The 20,186-nt window shown below is 37.3% G+C and overlaps 1 protein-coding gene across 8 annotated transcripts in view; it reads right to left on the minus strand.

Annotated features, from left to right (window-relative positions):
• Positions 1-20,186, minus strand: part of PCSK5 (proprotein convertase subtilisin/kexin type 5) — a 470,351-nt gene that overhangs the window by 295,782 nt on the left and 154,383 nt on the right. For all 8 annotated transcript variants that reach the window (XR_003523749.2, XR_003523748.2, XM_027616047.2 and 5 more), the window contains exons 6-7: positions 6,373-6,461; positions 2,509-2,681 (exon numbers count right to left, since the gene is read on the minus strand). Coding sequence is in view for 6 of the 8 variants with exons in the window: in XM_027616047.2 (XP_027471848.2) it covers positions 2,509-2,681; positions 6,373-6,461 (262 nt within the window). In the remaining 2 variants the exon portion in view is untranslated. The remainder of the gene's footprint in view (positions 1-2,508; positions 2,682-6,372; positions 6,462-20,186) is intronic.

The raw sequence follows: 20,186 nt of genomic DNA on the forward strand, positions 1-20,186 counted from the left end.
TATAAAACTTAGATGTCTCCTTCATTGCTTTATCTACATTCTACAGAAAGTGGGAGCTCACTGAATTTAATAGAAAGAACAAATAAATTTCAATTCCTGTATTTTTGTAGGTGATACAGTTAAAACCCTAACAGGCCAGAGTGACTTTAAGCTGTCACACAGGGTTTTATCCAGAACCTGAGGGAGCTATTTTAGTAGTTATTTATTCCTTCATTCCTTAAATCACTCAGCCAATAAATCACTCATTTCTTAGTTGCACTTTGTAATCTAACTTTGTATAAAGTTTTCATCTGATCATTTTCAAGTTTGACAATGTATATTATACATAGAGCACAAATTAGAATTAAATATCGAAGACTATAGAATGTACCGTGCCATTTGATGCTTGATAATAAGGAAGCGGAAGGTTTCTTTCTCCTGGAAGACTAACATGCTGCTTTAAAAATGTTAAATTATATATTCATAGATATTTAGAGAAACGTCTCTTGGGAAAATATAAATTAAATTCAAGACTACAAACATAGATAAGTAGAATGAATTTGTATATCGAAATGGAAGATGTGCTTTTAAGGGCAAATGAAATTGAAGGTGAGGCCAGACATAGGAAGAACAAAGTATATGACATGCAAGAACTCAGAAAGTCTATGCTGATTTCTATATATTGTTTCTAACCCACCACTACAGGTAGCTCAACGGAATCATCTAGAATTCTGTAGTGCAGAAATGGTAGACAAGGATAGGGGACTGAGGAGAAATATAAAGTTTTTTGAAAGGACATGATCTCTTCTTTGAAAAAACATATATGTATACATACATGCTGATACCTATATATGTATATGTAAATATATATACACTTATATACACACACTGATACCTATAAATAAAATGTATTTCTTGAGCGCCTATTGCTATTGACACCAGGTATCGTGTCAATAGCTTTAGATGCATTATCATCTCATTTAACACTCATAACATCTCTCTTGGTACTATTATTGGCTTACTTTAGATGAGGAAATGGGAACAGATGTAATTCGATCTGTATCGGGTCAGAGAGCAGTAAATGACAGATCCCGGACTCAACCTGGCTAAGTCCGAAGCCTGTGTTTAGCAAACACATAGAAACCGTATCCTGTTGATCTAAACACATTTAAATGGGTCGCTGCTGCTTTTCCATAATCCATGTGCCATGAGAACAGCCAGAGAATAATCTGTTGTTTTTTTAGGAGTTATTTCTTTTGTTACTACCTTAACTCTAAAAGTAAATAGCTAAATTCCCCCCCACCTCTTTTTTTAGATTAAAACCTTGAAAGATCTTCAGTGAAATGTTGAATAAATTATGGTATCTCCATATTCTAAAAATGGTGAAACATTACAATAGATGAGTTCTATCCTTATGAATTACCCTGGAAGAATGCCCATCACACACTGCTAAGTGAAAACAGCAACATGCAGAGGCATGTGATCCCTGTTTGTTGTGGGAATGCACACAGAAGTAGAGAAAGGTGGAGTCCATACCCTTAACAATGGTTATCTAGTTGTGTGGGGAATCAATTTTTAATTTCATCTTTATAGCATGATTTATTTTAATGAGCATGGGTTACTTTTGGAATTAATAATGAATATAAAGTAATTTTTTTCAAAACTATTTGTTTCTAAATATAATCTTCCTATAAGTTTGAATAGCTTCTTCAGATGATCTTCTTTCTTAACCTTTTCCTCCTTCAACCAAAGTACCAGATTTTTGTTTTACACGTTGAAATTCCAGTCAAGATTACCACTGAATGAAAGACTCCCTAGCAAAAATAAATTTGAAAACATCGGTCCCCATCTGATTCAATGGCAACTACTGAACATGGGGCATTGTCTGTCTATATGTATGCGATTGAGATTATTAATTACTAATATATTATACTAATGAGAAATTCCAGCCTACTCTTTATATTATATCAAAAGCCATACAAATACAATTTGAAGACTAAATATGAAATAAGCTTGATTTATTTAACTTGAATGACCATTCAATGGATGGCATAGAAAGAATACTAATCTGCATTCCAGGGCTTTGGTAATGCAACCACCAGATTACTTAGAGTACATTCATTTGGTGTTCAGACACCTTGAAAGGAAAATTCTAGGCAAAACAATTTAAAACACTATTCTATAGCTTTAAAGGGCTCTAGAGTAGCTAAAAATTGATAGAACTAGAAAGGAGGTCTTAACCAAGCCTGAACTATCTTTCAGTTAGGAAGCACATCCTGAATGAGTGCATAAGCCTTCCCTTCCAGTCTATTTCAAAATAACCAGCAGACAGCTTAGCTTAGTCTTGTAATTAGCTCATTTGCAGAATGGATGTAACACACAAACCTCAAGGTTCAGTGCCTCTTTCTATAAACCTGTCTCCTGGCTCAGCTATGAGCTCTGTCCATTCCTCTAGAGAATCCCATGAGAATCATCAAGAGAATCATCACTGATTGACAAAGTATGAGCCAAGGTGCTTTTAAAACCTACCATTCTAACGCCGTTTTCAAAGGCTTGCCGGGTGAGTGGAGCCGGTCCATCCACGGTCTTGCCATCATCATCAGGGCCCCAGCTTGCACTGTAGATATGCACGTGCTGAGGATTGAAGCTAACCGATTTTGCTTCAACCATGTCCGTGACATCTCCATCCAGCATCCGAACCCCTTCCAGACAGAAGGGAATTAGCTTGAATAGAGGCTTCACTATATAACACCCAAACAGCCCAAGACATATTTCCAATTACAGCAATTTGGGGGCAAAGAATCAACTTTTTAATCAACACTTAAGTGAACATCTTCTCCGCCCCCCCCCATGCAGACTCTTCCAAAGCTTTCCCGGAGAGAAAGTAAATTACGTCGTACGGGAGAAAGCAAAACTTCTTTAAAATCTTTTTTTATCCATTATTCTCTTTTTTAAAGTTTCCACAATCTCTCCCTTCTCTTTCTCCCTGTATCCAGAGAGTACTTGACAGAGAAAGCCTCAAGGAATCCATCTTCCCTAAACTTCTCTTCATTAGGTAACTTGTGTTCATAATTGATATAGAGCATTCTGACCTTAGCGGGCTCACAAAATTTGGAAAGCCGCCAAGTTAGGTTGGTTTAATTTCCTCCGTATTTAATATTATCTCCTAATCTGTAAGACTGATGTGAACTTAATACATTATTTCTTTGCCAAGTTATTTATAAGTCAAATAATAAATGAGAATGCTCTCTTTGCATGTCACACATCAAATCAGTCTCCAAGGGTTTTAGCAATGTTCAGTCATTAGTCTTCATTTAAGCATATTCCCACCGGACAGACCTTAATAGGAAAAAAAATTGACACAGAGATCCCAAAATAAATTACATGTCAAATGTCAGGCTTTCTTTCCTTTTATTTTGGAGACTCAGAACAACAATAAAACATCTAATTGTGAAGTAAACCTATCTCTCCTTCAGCTTAAGCTGAATAGCCTCACTGAGATGCTGTATTATTTTACAATTATATCTTTACGGCCCATGTTTACTCCTTAGAAAAACCTTGTTCTCTAGCGGGATTTCAAGCTTTTATGGCTACCAGCCCATGGGGCTTAAATAATAAAACCACTAATCAGGCAGCTTTGATACTATGCGGTTTGAGGTGGGACTTCTGGTAGAAAATCAACATATTCTTGAAAAAAAACTATACCTTCTTTGTGCTTTAAAAATGTTTAACTTTTAATTCTAAAATTTACAAACATAAAAGAAGAAATGACAATGAGCATTGAGACAGACAAAACTTAACTGGTAACATTCTGCCATATTTCCAGCAGAACCTTTTTAAGCTACATGACAGGTCACTTATACCCTTTAATATTTATTTCCAAAAGAACAGTGGAAATCAACATTCAAGACACACTGAATTTCCTCAAAGTGCCCCTAAAGACACAGCACTGATTATTATATCTCTTGACTGTCTTTTCCTCCAGACCTTTGGATTTTTAAAGGAGATGTATAGAACAACTGATATGGATCACAAGGGTTATAAATAAGTTACTTTAGAAATTATCAAATGGAAACTGTACTTAGAAGGCTTTTCAGCACTTTGTTTTGTGGGGGTAGAATGCCCAGCCTGATGCTCTTTGTATATACTGGGTCCTAAGCAGCCACTGGTTTACTTTAATTTGACGTGAATATTCAAAATTCACCTGCATGGTTTTTACTGAAAACAAGATGAACTATTTCATATGCCTCAATTTTTACTTCTTGCTATTTCAAAGCAGAAAATGGAACTACAGTTGACCCTTGAACAACTCAGAGTTAGATGCATTAACATTCCCCCCCCACCACGAAGTCAAAAATCCACGTACAACTTTGACCCCCCAGACACGTAACTACTAATAGCCTACAATCGCTTGGAAGCCTTACCAACAACATAGAGTTGATGAACACTTATTTTGTATGATATATGTATTACAGATTATATTCTTACCATAAAGTAAGTTAGAAAAAAGAAAAGGTTATTAAGAAAATCTTATGGAGGAGACAGTCCATTTACAGTAGCGTACTTGTACGTACTGAAAAAAATATGTATACAAGTGGACACACACATTTCAAACCTGTGCTGTTGAAGGATCAACTGTATTTTACCAGTACAAAGAAATAAACACTGGACTATATAAATGCCTGAAATAACCTAACCGGTAATTCGAAATGCCAACACATAGAGAAGTATCTACATGATACCTGAGTGCAGTTTCTGGGTCATGCAACTGATGGAAGTCTAGGAAAAAAATGCTTGATGAAATCATATCTAGAGGGTAATACTCCTTTTCTGACCACAAATTAACAAGGAAGACTTTTGCTTCCTCAAGTTTAAAGATGAGAGGTTGATTTTTCCTTATATCCGACTACAAGCCTTGATGCTTTGGGTCCGGGTGGTTCAGTATATAATTCAGAATGTTCTTGTTTTGGGGATGACAGAACATTGGTGAGTCATTGCCATACATGTTCTTACTGAAGTCCTGTGTGGCTAGATCAGAAGTTTGTCTGTGAGTTTGTTCCTTCAGTCCCTCAGGGTCAGGGAATGCTGGGTTGGTGCAGGACAGTGAGGACCTGGGCAACGATGTGTGCTGGTCTATGTGAGGGACTCTGTGTCGTGTCTGGGACAGCAAGCAGGGCTGATTAGTAGCCACCGTAGTCATTGGATTCTCTTGAGACTATCAGGGCCACCATAGTCATTGGGATTCTCTTGAGATTATCAGGGCCACCATAGTCATTGGATTCTCTTGAGACTATCAGGGGTGTCCAGCACCCTTATCATTCTTCAGGGGAAATTTCTGTCTCCTTTCTTTAGCTCCTTCATGAACCTTCTCCTTTGACGCTCAGCAGATGTTGTCAGAGTATAGCTAACTACTGGTTAACAAGCGGCCATACTCTAAGAATTCGGTGTGAAATAAAGGAGAGAGAGAGGTCAAATGCACTGAGCACTGACATTCGAAGTAGTGTCAGGAAACCTTTCCTTAGCACCGTTAGTGTACATCCCAAATGTCATGTTACAAAACCTCTACATTTACTCTAGGAAGGACTGGTTAAATTTTAGATCCAATTCTATTTACCACTTGGCAACAATAGTGTAGGGAAAACAAAGATGTCAGTCTAGTCGCCAGGAAGTTCATTCATCTGTGACACTGTTTAGGGGAACCCCCAGGGGACACCTTGGAACCACTAGGATCTATAGTGTCTGTTAGCATGTGTTCGCCCATCTGTGTGTGCCTGTGGCACCAGGCTAGAGCTAATGGAAGATGATTACCAAGGGCAAAGAGTTTGCTTCTATTAACACCCAGATTTTACATTCCCTTGGTTAGGTCCTCGTAGTAGGCAAATGTATAGAGTTTGTGAATGTGTGTAATGTATATACATAATCTGGGATTATTAACAATATCTCTATCGCTCTATTATGGGTCTACAAAAGGAGATTATACCATTTTCCATTTTAATTTCCATTAAAAAGGAACTTTTGGTAAAACATAAAGAAAAAGGAAAAAAAATGGATTTTCTGTTTTGATACTAATTTCAGAATGTCTCTCTCCATAGAGATATTATGGGCTGGTGTTTAGATTATCAGTTCTTTCCGAGCCAGGCAGCCATTGTATAGCTCGGGACAGATGTCAATGACCCCATCTTCATGACTGGACATGCTTTTCATGCCCGTTTTAAAGCAAGAAATGTCTGGGCTTGCACCCCTGTAGGAGTACTGCTTCAAAAGCCCTGAACTATATTTAATAACACACATGAAGATGGTCATTTTCGACAACAGCTGAACACTACTCTGCCAACACAGCCCTGTCTCGAGCTCAGAAAGGGTTCTCCATCCACCCAAGTCTGTTTCCCGTACCTCCGATCTTGGCATTGAAAGCAATTCCAACTGTGCAGTGAGAGTTGTTTGCTGCGGCTGCCACTTCTCCAGCACAGCGGGTCCCATGCCTGCAGGGAGAACACACACACTTGCTCAAGTAAGATGCTCCATTCTTCCCAACTCACATTGTCATCGCCTCCAGTCAGACTCCGAAGGGAAGCCTGCATCAAGCTGTGGAGGTTTCTGGAACTTCTACTTAAGGAGCCCTTAGCCTTACACTCTGTTTTGGATTCTATGATTGATATATATATATATATATTTTATATCTTGCTTTCCCAACTAGAGAATCTCCTTGAAAGCTAAAATTGAATGGTATGTTTCTTTGCATTCTCTAAACTTCCACTGTCCAATATGGTAACCACCAGCCATCCGTGGCTATTGGGTACTTGAAATGTGGCTCTTGTGACCTTATCTCAACTTTAATTTTAATTAAACTTAAGAACTGGTACTCAATTCAGTTATTACAAAAGTTAAGAATGGTGGTATAGGAGAATCTGTTTCTTAAACCGTAACTTAGAGATCAAGTACCTCCAGTGAAATCTGTCATCTAAAATATGACATGCTGTAAATATACACTGTTGGATTTCTAAGATTTTGTGTGAAAGAACAATGTGAAATATTCCACTAATATGTGTTCTATGTAAATGACATGAAATCTTTTATTTAATAAAATATATCATCAATATTTGTATCACCTGTTTCCACCTTTTTTTTTTTTAAAGATTTTATTTATTTATTTGACAGAGAGAGGTATAGCGAGAGAGGGAACACAAGCAGAGGGAGTGGGAGAGGGAGAAGCAGGCTTCCCACTGAGTGGGGAGCCTGATGCGGGGTTCGATTCCAGGACCCTGGGATCATGACCTGAACCGAAGGCAGACGCCTAACGACTGAGCCACCCAGGAGCCTTTGTTTCCACGTTTTTAAAAATATGGCTACCGGAAAAGCAAATGCCTTTTTCTGAAAAATATTCCTTTTATTTCTCATCACAGTGACTTCGTTCCTCAGAAAAATCCTTTACTTGAAAGAACTTCTAAGATCATCCTATGCAAGGCGAGCAAAGAAGTTCCAAGTGCAAAGTACCATCTGTTTAGAAATGTGTTGACCTAACACTGTGTTGAGAAAAATCCTGAGGTCTGGCTGAGCCCAGGGAAAGGAAACTAGGGCTGATGGCTACCATCTGCCCTGGATGCAGAAGAGGACTATGACAACCACTACGGGGGTATTTGTCATTGCTAATGAAGCCCAAGCCTCACCCCCTTGCCCTCATTTTTAGAGATGAGGATGCTTAAGGAGGCCCTGAGATGTAAAGAGATAGGGTGAAGTCAGCCTAACAGTGACTAAGACTTGGGTCCCCCCAATTCTATGTCATTACTTTTATTTAACAGCATAGACCACGCTCATCATGGGCTATGACTACCATCTATGCAAACGTAAACAAGTTACTACCTACGAAGGATACATACACATGCAAGTTTCTACAACAGAGATGTATCCTGCTCTGTACACTTAGTAATGTCATGCATATCTTCCTATGTAAATATTAGCCTATATGTCATTTAAAAGCTTATTATTATCTCCCATCATCTTTTAAATGGCATCTTCCTCCACCCCCCCGCCCCATAATCTCTCTCACAAGTCCTCGATTTCTGGAAATTTACCCAGTTTTTCCACTGAGATAACAAGGCTATGAAAAACAATCTTGAGCATGTACATACTTTTATACCTTGAGATAAATTCCTACAAGTGGAATGACTAGATCAAAGAGCACAGAATATATTGTCAAATTGTTAACGGAAGATTAAAGTAATAAAACTAACTTCAAAAAACCCCTGCAAGACGGATAAATATTACTACAAAACATCATATTTTTGCGCATGACAAAAAAAAAGACCTTAAGCTGACTCGAATGACAATATGAAGAATGGAGAAAATATATGAACAGAGCCGTGTCTATAAACCCCTATGTATGAGTTTTTCAATCTTTTCATCCTTGCCAATCTGACATGAAAAATGTTATCTCGTTGTTGCTTCCCTTTTTATCCCCTCAGATTACATTTGTTATTGTCCATCTTTCAAATATTTATTAGCTATTTCTATTTCTTGCTTTGTGAATAACATTTTCATACCTTTTGCCCACATTTCTTACCGCTTTTCCATCAAACCTGTTGCACATATATTTCCACATATGTTATTTGGAACACAGCAATCTTATTTATGGCAATTTTAGGTTGTTCTACCCAGTAATTAATTTTGATGCATTCATAATTATCTTCCCCTTCTGATATTTGGTCATACCACTTTAATCATCAGAAAAATGATCCACTTTTAAAAGAAAAAAGATTTCTTTTGTAAAATATAAGCTGAACTACTCATTTTACCTCTGAGCCTAGCAAGTATTTACTATGATTCTTCATTAGTCTCTGATTGCACATTACTTCATGTGTTACTTTTTTTCCTCAAATGTCAAATTCCCTTTATGAGTCCATTGTTCTCATACTTCATTGTCTCTATTATTAAGGCAAGTGCTACAGGAGCATAAGGATCTGATTTTAATTCTCCAATTGTTATTTATGAGTCCATTATGACAAGTTTGTTCATTGTATTGTGGATTTGATAATGTTTTTTACGGTTCTGTCAATTTTTTATTTAGAATGGAATTATTAAATATTCCTAGTGAAACTATTTATGAATATGCAGTAAAACCCTGGGATTCCTGCAGTAAAAAAAAATTAAAATAAAGATACCAGGTTAATAATTAAATTGTATAACTTTTTCCCCCTTTACTATCAAACATTCTGTGTTCGTATCAGTTATATCTCTTACAAATACTACTTTTTTTGAAGCTAGGCTATCTTTGTCTTTAACTCAAGAATAAGTCAATTTACAGAGACTAGATCCCATTGTAACATGATATATTTATGTTCCTTTCTGTATTTTTCTCCCTGTATGAGTATGGTTGTCATACATTCTATTAGCTAATGTTTACTATAGCTATTTGCTCAAGGATACCTAACATCACAAAGTCTAAAAGTCATCAATACTTTTTTCAATTTTTCCCAAACAATACAGACTAGAATATTTTATTTATTTTTAAAAGATTTTATTTATTTGTCAGAGAGAGAGAGCACAAACAGGGTGAGAAGCAGACTCCCAGCTGAGCAAGGTACCCGATGTGGGGCTCAATCCCAGGACCCTGGGATCATGACCTGAGCCAAAGGCAGATGGTTAACTGACTGAATGTTTTAACTGTGATTATTCACCTTTTAATACATGAAATCCCTGTGATTATAGTTATACATTGGATTTTTTAACTTTGGAAACTACCATTAGTGTCACTATTTTGAATAATCAATGTTTGTTTTGATATAAAAATATTCTTTGCTCTATTTGTTCTTATAGTTCATAACTCCTTCTAGGATCATGCATTTTTTTTCTGAAGAACATTCCAATAAATGTGTCCATCAGAGAGTCTTTTGGTAGCCTCAGAAAATGGCTTTATTTTACTGTTGTTCTTGAAAAATAATTTCACTGGGAATAGAATTCTAGACTAACAGCTCTTCAAGGATTCCATTCCACGGTCTTCAAGTTTCCATTGTTTCTGGTGAGAAATCTGCCATCTTGGCATTCTAGTTCTCTCTGGACACTTTTCAGATCTTCTCTGTCTTTTCTACTCTGCAGGTTCATTAAGATGTTGTGTTTGGATTTTTAAAAATTCTTTCTTGGAATTCCTAGACCTGTGATTTAATGCTTAAATCATCATAAGTTTTAGCTCGTACCTTTGAAAGCTACCTTAATCTTTCAATTTCACCTTCAGATTTCCCATATCCTTCTCTCTCTAGGCTGCTCTCCATGTAATCTGCTCAGTTCTATATTTTACTTCTCTTCAGCCATGCCTAACCTGCTATTTAGCCCATTCATTGCATTACTCCTGTCGAGCATATGTTTTATTTACTTATTTTTTTTTGAAATTCTTTTTCAAACCCACCTTAATTTGAATAGTTTCTTTAAAAATACTGTTCAATTATATGTATTGGAACATATTTGATATATGTATATTTCTTGATATATATGAATTATATGTAATAATTCTCAAACATGTCAATCTAATTCTGCTCTTTTTGCTGCTCGATTGTTTATATTGTGATATTTTCCCCGTGTGGTGGGTGAACTGTCCATTTAGGAGGTCATGTTGTTTGGACTTTTATCTTTGTGAATTCTTTGAAGCTGGAGTAGACGACGCATCAAGTGTTCTGTTTTATGCAAGTCTTTTCTCACCTCACTGTCATCCCTGTGCTTTTAAAAAATCCAGCTCCAGGCTGGCTGGGTTTAACTGATCACTCTGGAAAATTCCTAGTGTCCACTTATTGCCTACCTCATTTACAGACCTGAACTTTCTCAGAGAAATACTCTGTGTCCCATTAGCTCAACCATGCACTAAAAAATTCTTTAATATTTTCCCAAGAGTTTTAGATGTACTACAGAAGAGATTTAATTGAATATCTTTTCTACCATAATATTTTTAAAATGTAAGAATTACCTTGGCTCTGTATTCCTAAAATGCAATAAAACCCTGCACATATTATGTGCATCATTAATGTACGGTGGATTCTCCTAAGTAATGAAAAGAGGGACTATTTCCTTATAAAAACATTTCTTGCAAAGATTTCTGTATATTGATGTATATCATGAGCAATGATGAACCGTTTTTGGGAAACAGGGACGTTATCACTCTACTGCTGATGCATATATTTTAAATATCACTTAAATAATATACTGTAACATGCTGTAATTGAGGGTCCAAACTGCTAGCTCAACTACATTTAAACAGTCCACTCTCTTCAGATGACAATGATCATTACTCCGAGTAAAGTACTAGCCATCTTTTTATTTTTGTATCTTACTTGGATTCAATCCTTTGATGGATTTAAAAGAGATCATAGAACAATGGATATCATCATGACCTGTTCAAGTATATGAAAAAGATTCAATTTCTTCCTTCTCTTAAAGAACGAGGGTGGTCAGCCTTAAGTATATCTGTGATGTCAGTTAATTATAAAAGTCACAAAATAGACAAAAGTCTTTGTTTCAGATGTATTTTTCTTCAGAGAAAACAGAGGATGAGCATTTAGAGTATTTTCAGCATAAGGAGAACCATTTCAGTAGATTGTAATACAGAAAGCAATGCGCTCAATATATTACATTCTGCCTACATGCACCTAAATATGAATTTACCAGCCACCTTCCACGTAACACCCCTTGGAAAAAGCTTCTTTGTATATGTTCATGCTACTGCTAAGACACATTCTTTTCTGAGACCCCAGAAGATAACCCAATGATATAAATTATAATGGATATTTAGACCAGTGGCAAAATAAATTGGACATCATCTAAAATAAAGTAGATGTAGACAAACTAGGAAGTAAAAAATGCATCATTTCTTCTCCAGCTCTCTTAGGCATATTGTCATTGCTGCCAGGGCCCTAGTAAGTGCAAAATGTTCTATCATATAATTTTTACTTGAATAAACCATTGTCGCTCTCAAAGAGCATCTTGACTGAGTGATCATGACAGTCTTTGCTGTACCATTCCAAGTTTACTCATCTACTACATGATCTGCTCCCAATAATAAACCACTGAAATTAGAAGTTTTACCTGGGGTCTGTGATTGAAAATAAGGAAAATGAGATCTGAGAGTGGCTGCTAATTCATTTCTATGATTCTGTGAACTCATACAAGCAACGTGAAGGGAGTACAAAATATGAATTCATAGTGGACCACAAAATACTGCCTTCGTGTATTCTCTTGCTTTTTCCTAGTCCCAGAGTCACATTGCTTTGTGAACTTTGTTTCTTCCATGTGAATTAGTGGGGATGAAAATATTAACTTACTTGAGCTTTACCACAGATGTGAAGATGCAAGTCAGCTCTGGAATGAATCTGAGACATCAGGACACATGGCAAAAGGTCTACCCCCACGGGTGCCACAGCATTGCTCGCAAGTCAAAATTACACTTGTCTGAATCAAACAATGACAAGTTGGAGAAAAACTACTTTCTATTTCATTTCTTTCTTGAAACAAACATCTTCAGCTGTTCATGGATTCAGTCTACCCCCTCACTGAACAGAAATTCCCTTTTGACATCTGGTGTGCCCATTCTCTTCGGCGTATTTTGGTTTTGTTTAAATTGGAGCGAAAACTTTCCACTTCAAAAGCTCCCTTAGAAAGGGAGAGCAAGAAATAATGATGTGTTTGATGTGTTCTCCAAACTATCACTTCAAACTGATGTTTCTGACTGCTCACATAGTTCTTGATAATATTCCCACCTTGTGTTTACATCACGCCATCCATTTCTCTCAGTATTTTAACCTCAACTGATTCTCACCTCAACCCTCTGAAGCAAAACGGGTATCACTTCTCTAGTTTGACAAATGAGAAAATTCCATCAGTCCGATGGTGATTGGAAGGTATAAAACTTGGCAGTGCAAAGACTAGATCCCGCTCTCCTGAATCCTTATTGTGAGGTCTTTTCACAGTTCCAGCAAAAGTCACAGGGGCCCATGTCCCTGCCTTTGAATGGCTGCCAAGATTTCATGACTTCTTCGCCGGCTACCCTACTTATTCCATGTGGTTGCGGTGACTTTATTCCTTCATTACTGTTGATGGCAGGATATTTGACAGTATATTTTATAGAATCTCCCTAATAAATTATTCAGCTTGAGTGAGAAGGAGGAAATGCTGGGAATCTTAAAAATGAAAATTTAAGAAGAATGGAAAAGAGCTGAAAACAGATTATTGCCCTGTCTTCAGCGAAAAGCTTTACGAAAGCTCATGAAACATGTTAGGGGGCAGGAAAAAAGGTAAACTGAAACTTCTAAAAAAGTAAAAAAGAAATCACCCTTTCCACTTTTTGGGGATGAGTTTTTGTGAGAAAATTAAGATACCAGCTTCTGAAGTGATTGCAATTACACACAGTGCCTGAGGCTTCCATAGTATTACATTTTTTGTTGTTGTTGTTATACAAGGAAGGAATGCAGAAAAACTCATTCAAAGTAACTGCTAAGGACTGAATGATTGTGCCCATCCTCACCCTCCATTCATATGTTGAAACCCTAATCCCAGTGTGATGGTATCTGGGGCTGGGGCCTTGCAGGGAGGCGAGGTGGAGGCCTCATGGTGGGATTAGAAACAGCACAGAACATGCTTCCTTTCTTTCTGTCATGTGTGGATACATGAAGAAGGCAGCTTTCTGCAAGCCAGGAAGAGAACCCTCCCTGGGAACTGAATCTTGGACTTTGCAGCCTCCAGAACTGTGAAAAATAAGTATTTATTGTTTAAGCCACCCCCTCTTTGGGACTCCATTATAGCAGCCTCAACTAAGACAATAACAAATAGCTATATAAAATAAGACATTCAGAGACACTCTGATCGCCTAATATTGAAAGAATCTTCGGCATGAACTTTAAAACTATCACAGCTCTTATACCTAGCAACAGCCATTGTAAATCCTCCTCCTGGTCTTCAAGAACAAATACACAATATTTAAAGAAATTAGTAAAAGCATTCATCAACCGTTCCAAAGTTGAACAGACATGTTGTAGGCAAGAAGATAAAAAATATATTTTATAATATTAACTAGCAATAGGCCACTATTAAGAGTTAGCATCAGATATATCACATGTAAATGACCAGCAAAGGATTTTAAAGAACAGAATTATTTCTTTTAGAGGTTTAAACGTACTGTGAGTCTGACACACATACACATGCACAAAGTACACATAAAAACTGGTGAAATGTGAATGAGGTCTGCAGAGTGCATTAATGCCAATTTCCTGGTTTTGATATTTTACTATAATTGCATAAGTTGTTATCAATGGGGGAATCTAGATGAAGGGTATGGGGGACCTGTACTATTTTTGCAACCTCCAGTGCATTTATAATCTTTTTAAAGTTAAAAATGATTGTAGGTCTGAAGAATCTACAGTTATTTGTAATATTGGCTGTAATTCAAGATGGACATTTTAGTCAGAACACAAAATATTGACAATAAAACAAAATTCTAGTGGTTGGTATACTGCCTTTCTAAAAATTTTTAGATTCTTTTATAAATTTATTTTAAAATTACCTTATTTTTTTAAATTGAAGTATAATTAACACAATGTTATATTAGTTTCAGGTGTACAAAACAATGATTTAACAATTCTATACATTTCTCAGTGCTCATCAAGGTAAGTGCGCTCTTCATCCTTTTTATCGATTTCACTCATTTCCCCCTCCCCCCTTCCCTTCTCTGGATTTAAGTCTGTTTTTTGTCTCTTTTTCCCTTTGTTCTTTTGTTTCTTAAATTCTATATATGAGTGAAAATCATATGGTTTTTGTCTTTCTCTGACTTACTTCACTTAGCATAATACCCTCTAGGTCCAACCATATCGTTGCAAAGAGTAAGAGTTCTCTCCTTTTTATGGCTGAGTAGAATTCCATGGTATATATATACACCACATCTTCTTTATCCATCCATCTATCGATGGACACTTGGGTTGCTTCCATATCTTGGCTACTGTAAATAATCCTGCACTAAGCACAGTGATGTATGTATCTTTTCAAATTAATGTTTTATTTTCTTTGGGTAAATACTCAGTAGTGAAATCACGGGATCATACGGTAATTTCATTCTTAATTTTTTAAGGAGCCTCCACACTGTCTTCCATAGTGGCTGCAAAAATTTGTATTCCCACCAAGAGCACACGAGTGTTCCTTCTTCTCCACATCTTCGCTAACACTTGCTATTTCTTGTCTTTTTGATTTTAGCCATTCTGACAGGTGCAAGGGGATGTCACGCGCACGAGTGTTCCTTCTTCTCCACATCCTCGCTAACACTTGCTATTTCTTGTCTTTTTGATTTTAGCCATTCTGACAGGTGCAAGGGGATGTCACATTATGGTTTTGATTTGCATTTCCCTGGTGATGAGTGATGTTGAATATCTTTTCATATGTCAGCCATTTGTATGTCTTGTTTGGAAAAATGTTTATTCAGGTCCTCTGCCCATTTTTTTCAGATTATTTTGTTAATTGCTGTTAAGTTCTTTATATATTTTTGATATTAACCCCTTATCAGATATATCATTTGCAAATATCTTCTCCCATTCAGTAAATTGCCTTGTCATTTTGTTGATGGTTCCTTTGCTGTGCAAAAGCTTTTTGTCTTGGGGTGGTCCCAACCGTTTATTTTTGCTTTTGTTTCTCTTGCCTTAGGAGACATATCTAGAAAAATGTTGCTAAGGCCAATATCAAAGAAATTACTATGTTTTCTTCTAGGAAGTTTATGGTTTGAGAACTCACATTTAGGTCTTTAATCCATTTTGAGTTTATTCATGTTTATGGTGTAATAAAATGGTCCAGTTTTTCCAGCACCATTTGTTGAAAAGACTGTTTTCTCCCCATCTTACAGTCTTTCCTCTTTTGTTATAGATTATAGATTAATTGACCATATAAGCATTGGCTTATTATTTCTGGGCTCTCTCTTCTGGTCCATTGATCTGTGCCTATTTTTGAGCCAGTACCATACTCTTTTGATTACTATAGCTTTGTAGTCTATTGAAATTTGGGACTGTGATATCTCCAGCTTTAGTGTTCTTTCTCAAGATTGCTTTGGCTACTTAGTGACTTCTGTGGTCCCATGTAAGTTTTAGGACTATTTGTTCCAGTTCTGCAAAAAATGTTGGTATTCTGATAGGGATTGTTTTGATCTGTAAATCGCTTTGGGTTGTTATGAACATCTTAACAACATAGGTTCTTCCAGTCTACGAGTATGGTATATCTTTCCATTGGTTTGTGTCATCTTCAATTTCTCTCATCAGTTTTTTTATAGTTTTCAGAGTATGGGTCTTTTACCACAAGTTTTTTCTTAGGTATTTTATTCTTTTTGGTACAATTATAAATTGGATTGTTTTAATTTCTTTTTCTACCCCTTTGTTATTAGTGCATAGAAATGAAAGAGATTTCTTGGGGCGCCTGGGTGGCTCAGTCGTTAAGCATCTGCCTTCGGCTCAGGCCATGATCCCCAGGTCCTGGGATCGAGATCCGCATCGGGCTCCCTGCTCAGCGGGAAGCCTGCTTCTCCCTCTCCCACTCCCACTCTCCCTGCTTGTGTTCCCTCTCTCACTGTGTCTCTGTCAAATAAATAAAAATCTTAAAAAAAAATAAAAAAAAATTTATAGAAATGAAAAGAGATTTCTCTATGCTACTTTTTTGTTCTGAGACTTTACTGAATTCATTTATCAGTTCTAGTATATGCTGGCAGAGTCTCCAGAATTTTCTATATATAGTATCATGTCATCTGCAGAGAGTGAAAGTTTTATGTCTTCCTTACCAGTTTAGATATTTATTATTTATTGTTCTTGTCAATACACTGCTTTAAAAGTGTTCCCTTACCTCTGCCATTTTCCCTCTTCTTTACCCTCTCCAGCCTAGACCTTCAACGTTTTACTTTTTCCCTCTTCCTTCTTTCTGCCCCAGCCTAGGAAAACAGCTTATTCATTACTCACGGAATTCATTATAAACTACGTAAGCCTATAAATCAAAGAAAAAATAGCTTGATTTAACAGAAAACCTAGTTTGTTACCTCACTTCTGCTTTCTCAAATATAATGTTGAGGATGTGAGGGCGATCTGGCTGCGACATCTGTCACCCCATTGATCGCCAGGGTTGATTCGGCTGATCTGGCTGGCTAGGCGGGTGTCCCCTTCCTCCCTCACCGCTCCATGTGCGTCCCTCCCGAAGCTGCACGCTCGGTCGAAGAGGACGACCTTCCCCGATAGAGGAGAGGACCGTTCTTCAGTCAAGGGTATACGAGTAGCTGCGCTCCCCTGCTAGAACCTCCAAGCAAGCTCTCAAATATAATGTTGAATGGACTGAAGTACACGAAAGCCCATGACAAGCACATGTGTATGTATGTATACAGTCCTGACCAAGATCTCAGTCACCTCCCTATTAGCCTAACTTTCTTCCTACCCTTCTCTTAAAGATCAACATCATCATCAAAGCAATACGGTATGAGACATCCTTGTTGATGAAATCTACTAATCATGATGAGGGAATGAGGCCCTTTTTCTTGGCTTGCTGGTTCTCTAATAGATTTACCTAGCATGCTTTTCAGTTCTTTATTTTAATGATTAGTTTTTCCTGTCATACATGAAATTATTTCTATGAATTCAGATGGCCCATGCTTATCTATACCCCCCAGTGATTCCATGCTGCTATCCCTTCCCCACTGAGTCTATTAAGAGCCCACAACTCTCCTCTTCAAGCTCTACAACTTCTACTAGAGGGTTCTATTTACTGTCTGAAACTCCGATCTACTAGCTGCCACTCTATATAGTTAGAACTTTGGGAACAGCCTGATCTTATTTTCCACCACAAATGGGAGACTGCAAAACTTTCTCCCTTACCCCTTGACTATGAATAGACAGAAATTAGTCATTCCTGCTGATTCATTTTAGGTCTGTTCTCAGTGAGCTAGGAGTCAAGTGTTTTCTCTTATAAGTTCATAAATGTGGATCTGGAGTCTCCAACTCTTGCTCAGAGCTGGAGGGTACAACATGATGCCCATCTTTTCCACTGGATATCTGTCTGCTTTACTGGGTTAAGTACTACCTATAATTCTGGAAAACAGAACTATAACACTTTCTTTTTATGTAAAGAATAGACTCTGTCAGGAATGTTATTTTCTTGAAAATTATCAAAGTACCTCCCAAGATTTTAGTTAACAATATTAGTTCCTTCCTCCCTCCTTCCTTCCTTTCTCAAGTCCAGATAATTCACATCCTGTGTCCCAAGCATTTTCTAAGCAAGGGATATACAAAGTTGCATAATCTGAGGCTGTGGTCCTCACAATCTTGGTAGATAAGATTCGGAGTAAAGGATGAAAAAAATCTCTTCTTTTTCTATGCGAAAGTTACTTTGGTTTAACTTTCTAGCTGTTCCCCTTGATATCTGGTAAAAGTGGGATATCAGCTACCAAGGATCACTGCTTATGGTAAAAATGAGCCCTGGCTGGTGAATTACCAAGCACTGGGAGGTCTGTGGCCAGGATGCTGGATACATGATAAGTCTTGGCTTTGGGCTTCTGAGAGGAGACACTAGAAATTGAGTGTGACCTTCCTTGTGTGCCATAGGCTATTTATAGGAAGAGTATTGTTCCTAACAGCATGGGGCTTTGAAGGCAAAATGACTTTTCTATGCACTCACATGGCTCTTTCTTGTACAACTGAGGGGTCATTTGGGCTCTGAGGGGAAAGAAGAGGAACAGGAAATAGTCCAGGGACTGGTGAACACCCTTGCTAAAGAAATATAGCTGATGTTGGCCTATGGTACATTATATTCTTATCCTCCTAATTACCACTAATAGTTCTACGAGTTCAACTGACCACCAATCGAACCTACGACCACTGACAGGGGTGTCATAAGATTTATGCAAGTAATTAACCAAGTACTGAGGTCCATGCGAATCAAGGTTTATATGCAAAGTGTTATAGGAATTTCTGCTCCAAGGGTTCTGGCTTGAAGTTGGTGTTTGCGAAAATGCTTGGTATGCAATCCAAACAACTTTCTCCTCCTTACACCTGAACTGATTTTCCTGTAATTTCGCAGCATCATAATTAAAAGGAAATTTCATAATTAGAACTCACTAAAGCATGAAATATGAAGTATATACTGAGTGTGTATGCTGAGAGACTGGAGAAAGATCTATAAAGATAATGAAAGAAATAATGGCCTGTATCAAATTATAATTTTGATTTTCTTGTGGTCTATTTCTTTTGATACATATTTCTCTTCTCTAAATGTATACTGAAAACCACCACATTCCTACAATTCTAAAGTAGCAAAAACAGACCCAAATGCTAGAATGTGCTCTACCTAGACAATATTTCACCTTTACATACTCCTATATAAAGGTAAACCTCCATTTTTATTAATATTCTTATAATGACCTAGTTAACTAGACATAATGCGACCATTCCCATGTACTGGCCGATAATTAATGAACTTTTCTGAATCATTCGTTCAGCAAATATTGAGTACCACATGCTGAGGAATGAATTAGTCACTAAGGATTCAATAGTGAGAAAAATAGACATAATATAATGTAGTTTCAGTGAGTTCCATTGGCCTGGAAATCCTGAAGAAAAGGCAATAATCCACAAGTCTCTGTTCATTTAGCAATAATCAATTTAACAGTCCTGCTTCTATTTGTTTTTGCTAAACTATTCAGGTAAAGATATCATTCAATAACTATACGCTGTAAAACAGGCTAAAAATATTTGCTGTTTTGCTCAAAATCTGTTCCTGACTAACTGATAGCAAAAGGGGATATTGTAAGTGTTTGACTTCACTTGGCTTGAGACTGCTTCCAGATCATAAACAAACTGTCAGAACACTTCTGAAGTGAGTCTTACTTTGCTGGGATGAAGGATCTAAAAGAAGTGACTATTACATAATCCTATTTGTCTGAAATACAGGTAAACTGTGGCTCCGGAGTGAGGATCCAAGGGGGCTCCCTTGGTGCTCCTTCTTGCAACACACTCAGGGTCTGAGACGTTTGGTGACACGTGGTCCCAGGGTCCCTTGGCAGTCTGAGAAACGGGTCTTGAAGTAGAGATAAGTAGCTCATACATATTCACTGAGCTGACCTCATTTCAGCTCAGCTACACCAAGCAACTGCTAACCCTTCCATTTACCGATAGCTACTCCTGGATTTCCTTGCGGAGCTCACCCGAGTCATTTCCTTACACATTGGA

Source organism: Zalophus californianus, chromosome 13 (genome assembly GCF_009762305.2).
Source record: "Zalophus californianus isolate mZalCal1 chromosome 13, mZalCal1.pri.v2, whole genome shotgun sequence".
Lineage (NCBI taxonomy): Eukaryota > Metazoa > Chordata > Mammalia > Carnivora > Otariidae > Zalophus > Zalophus californianus.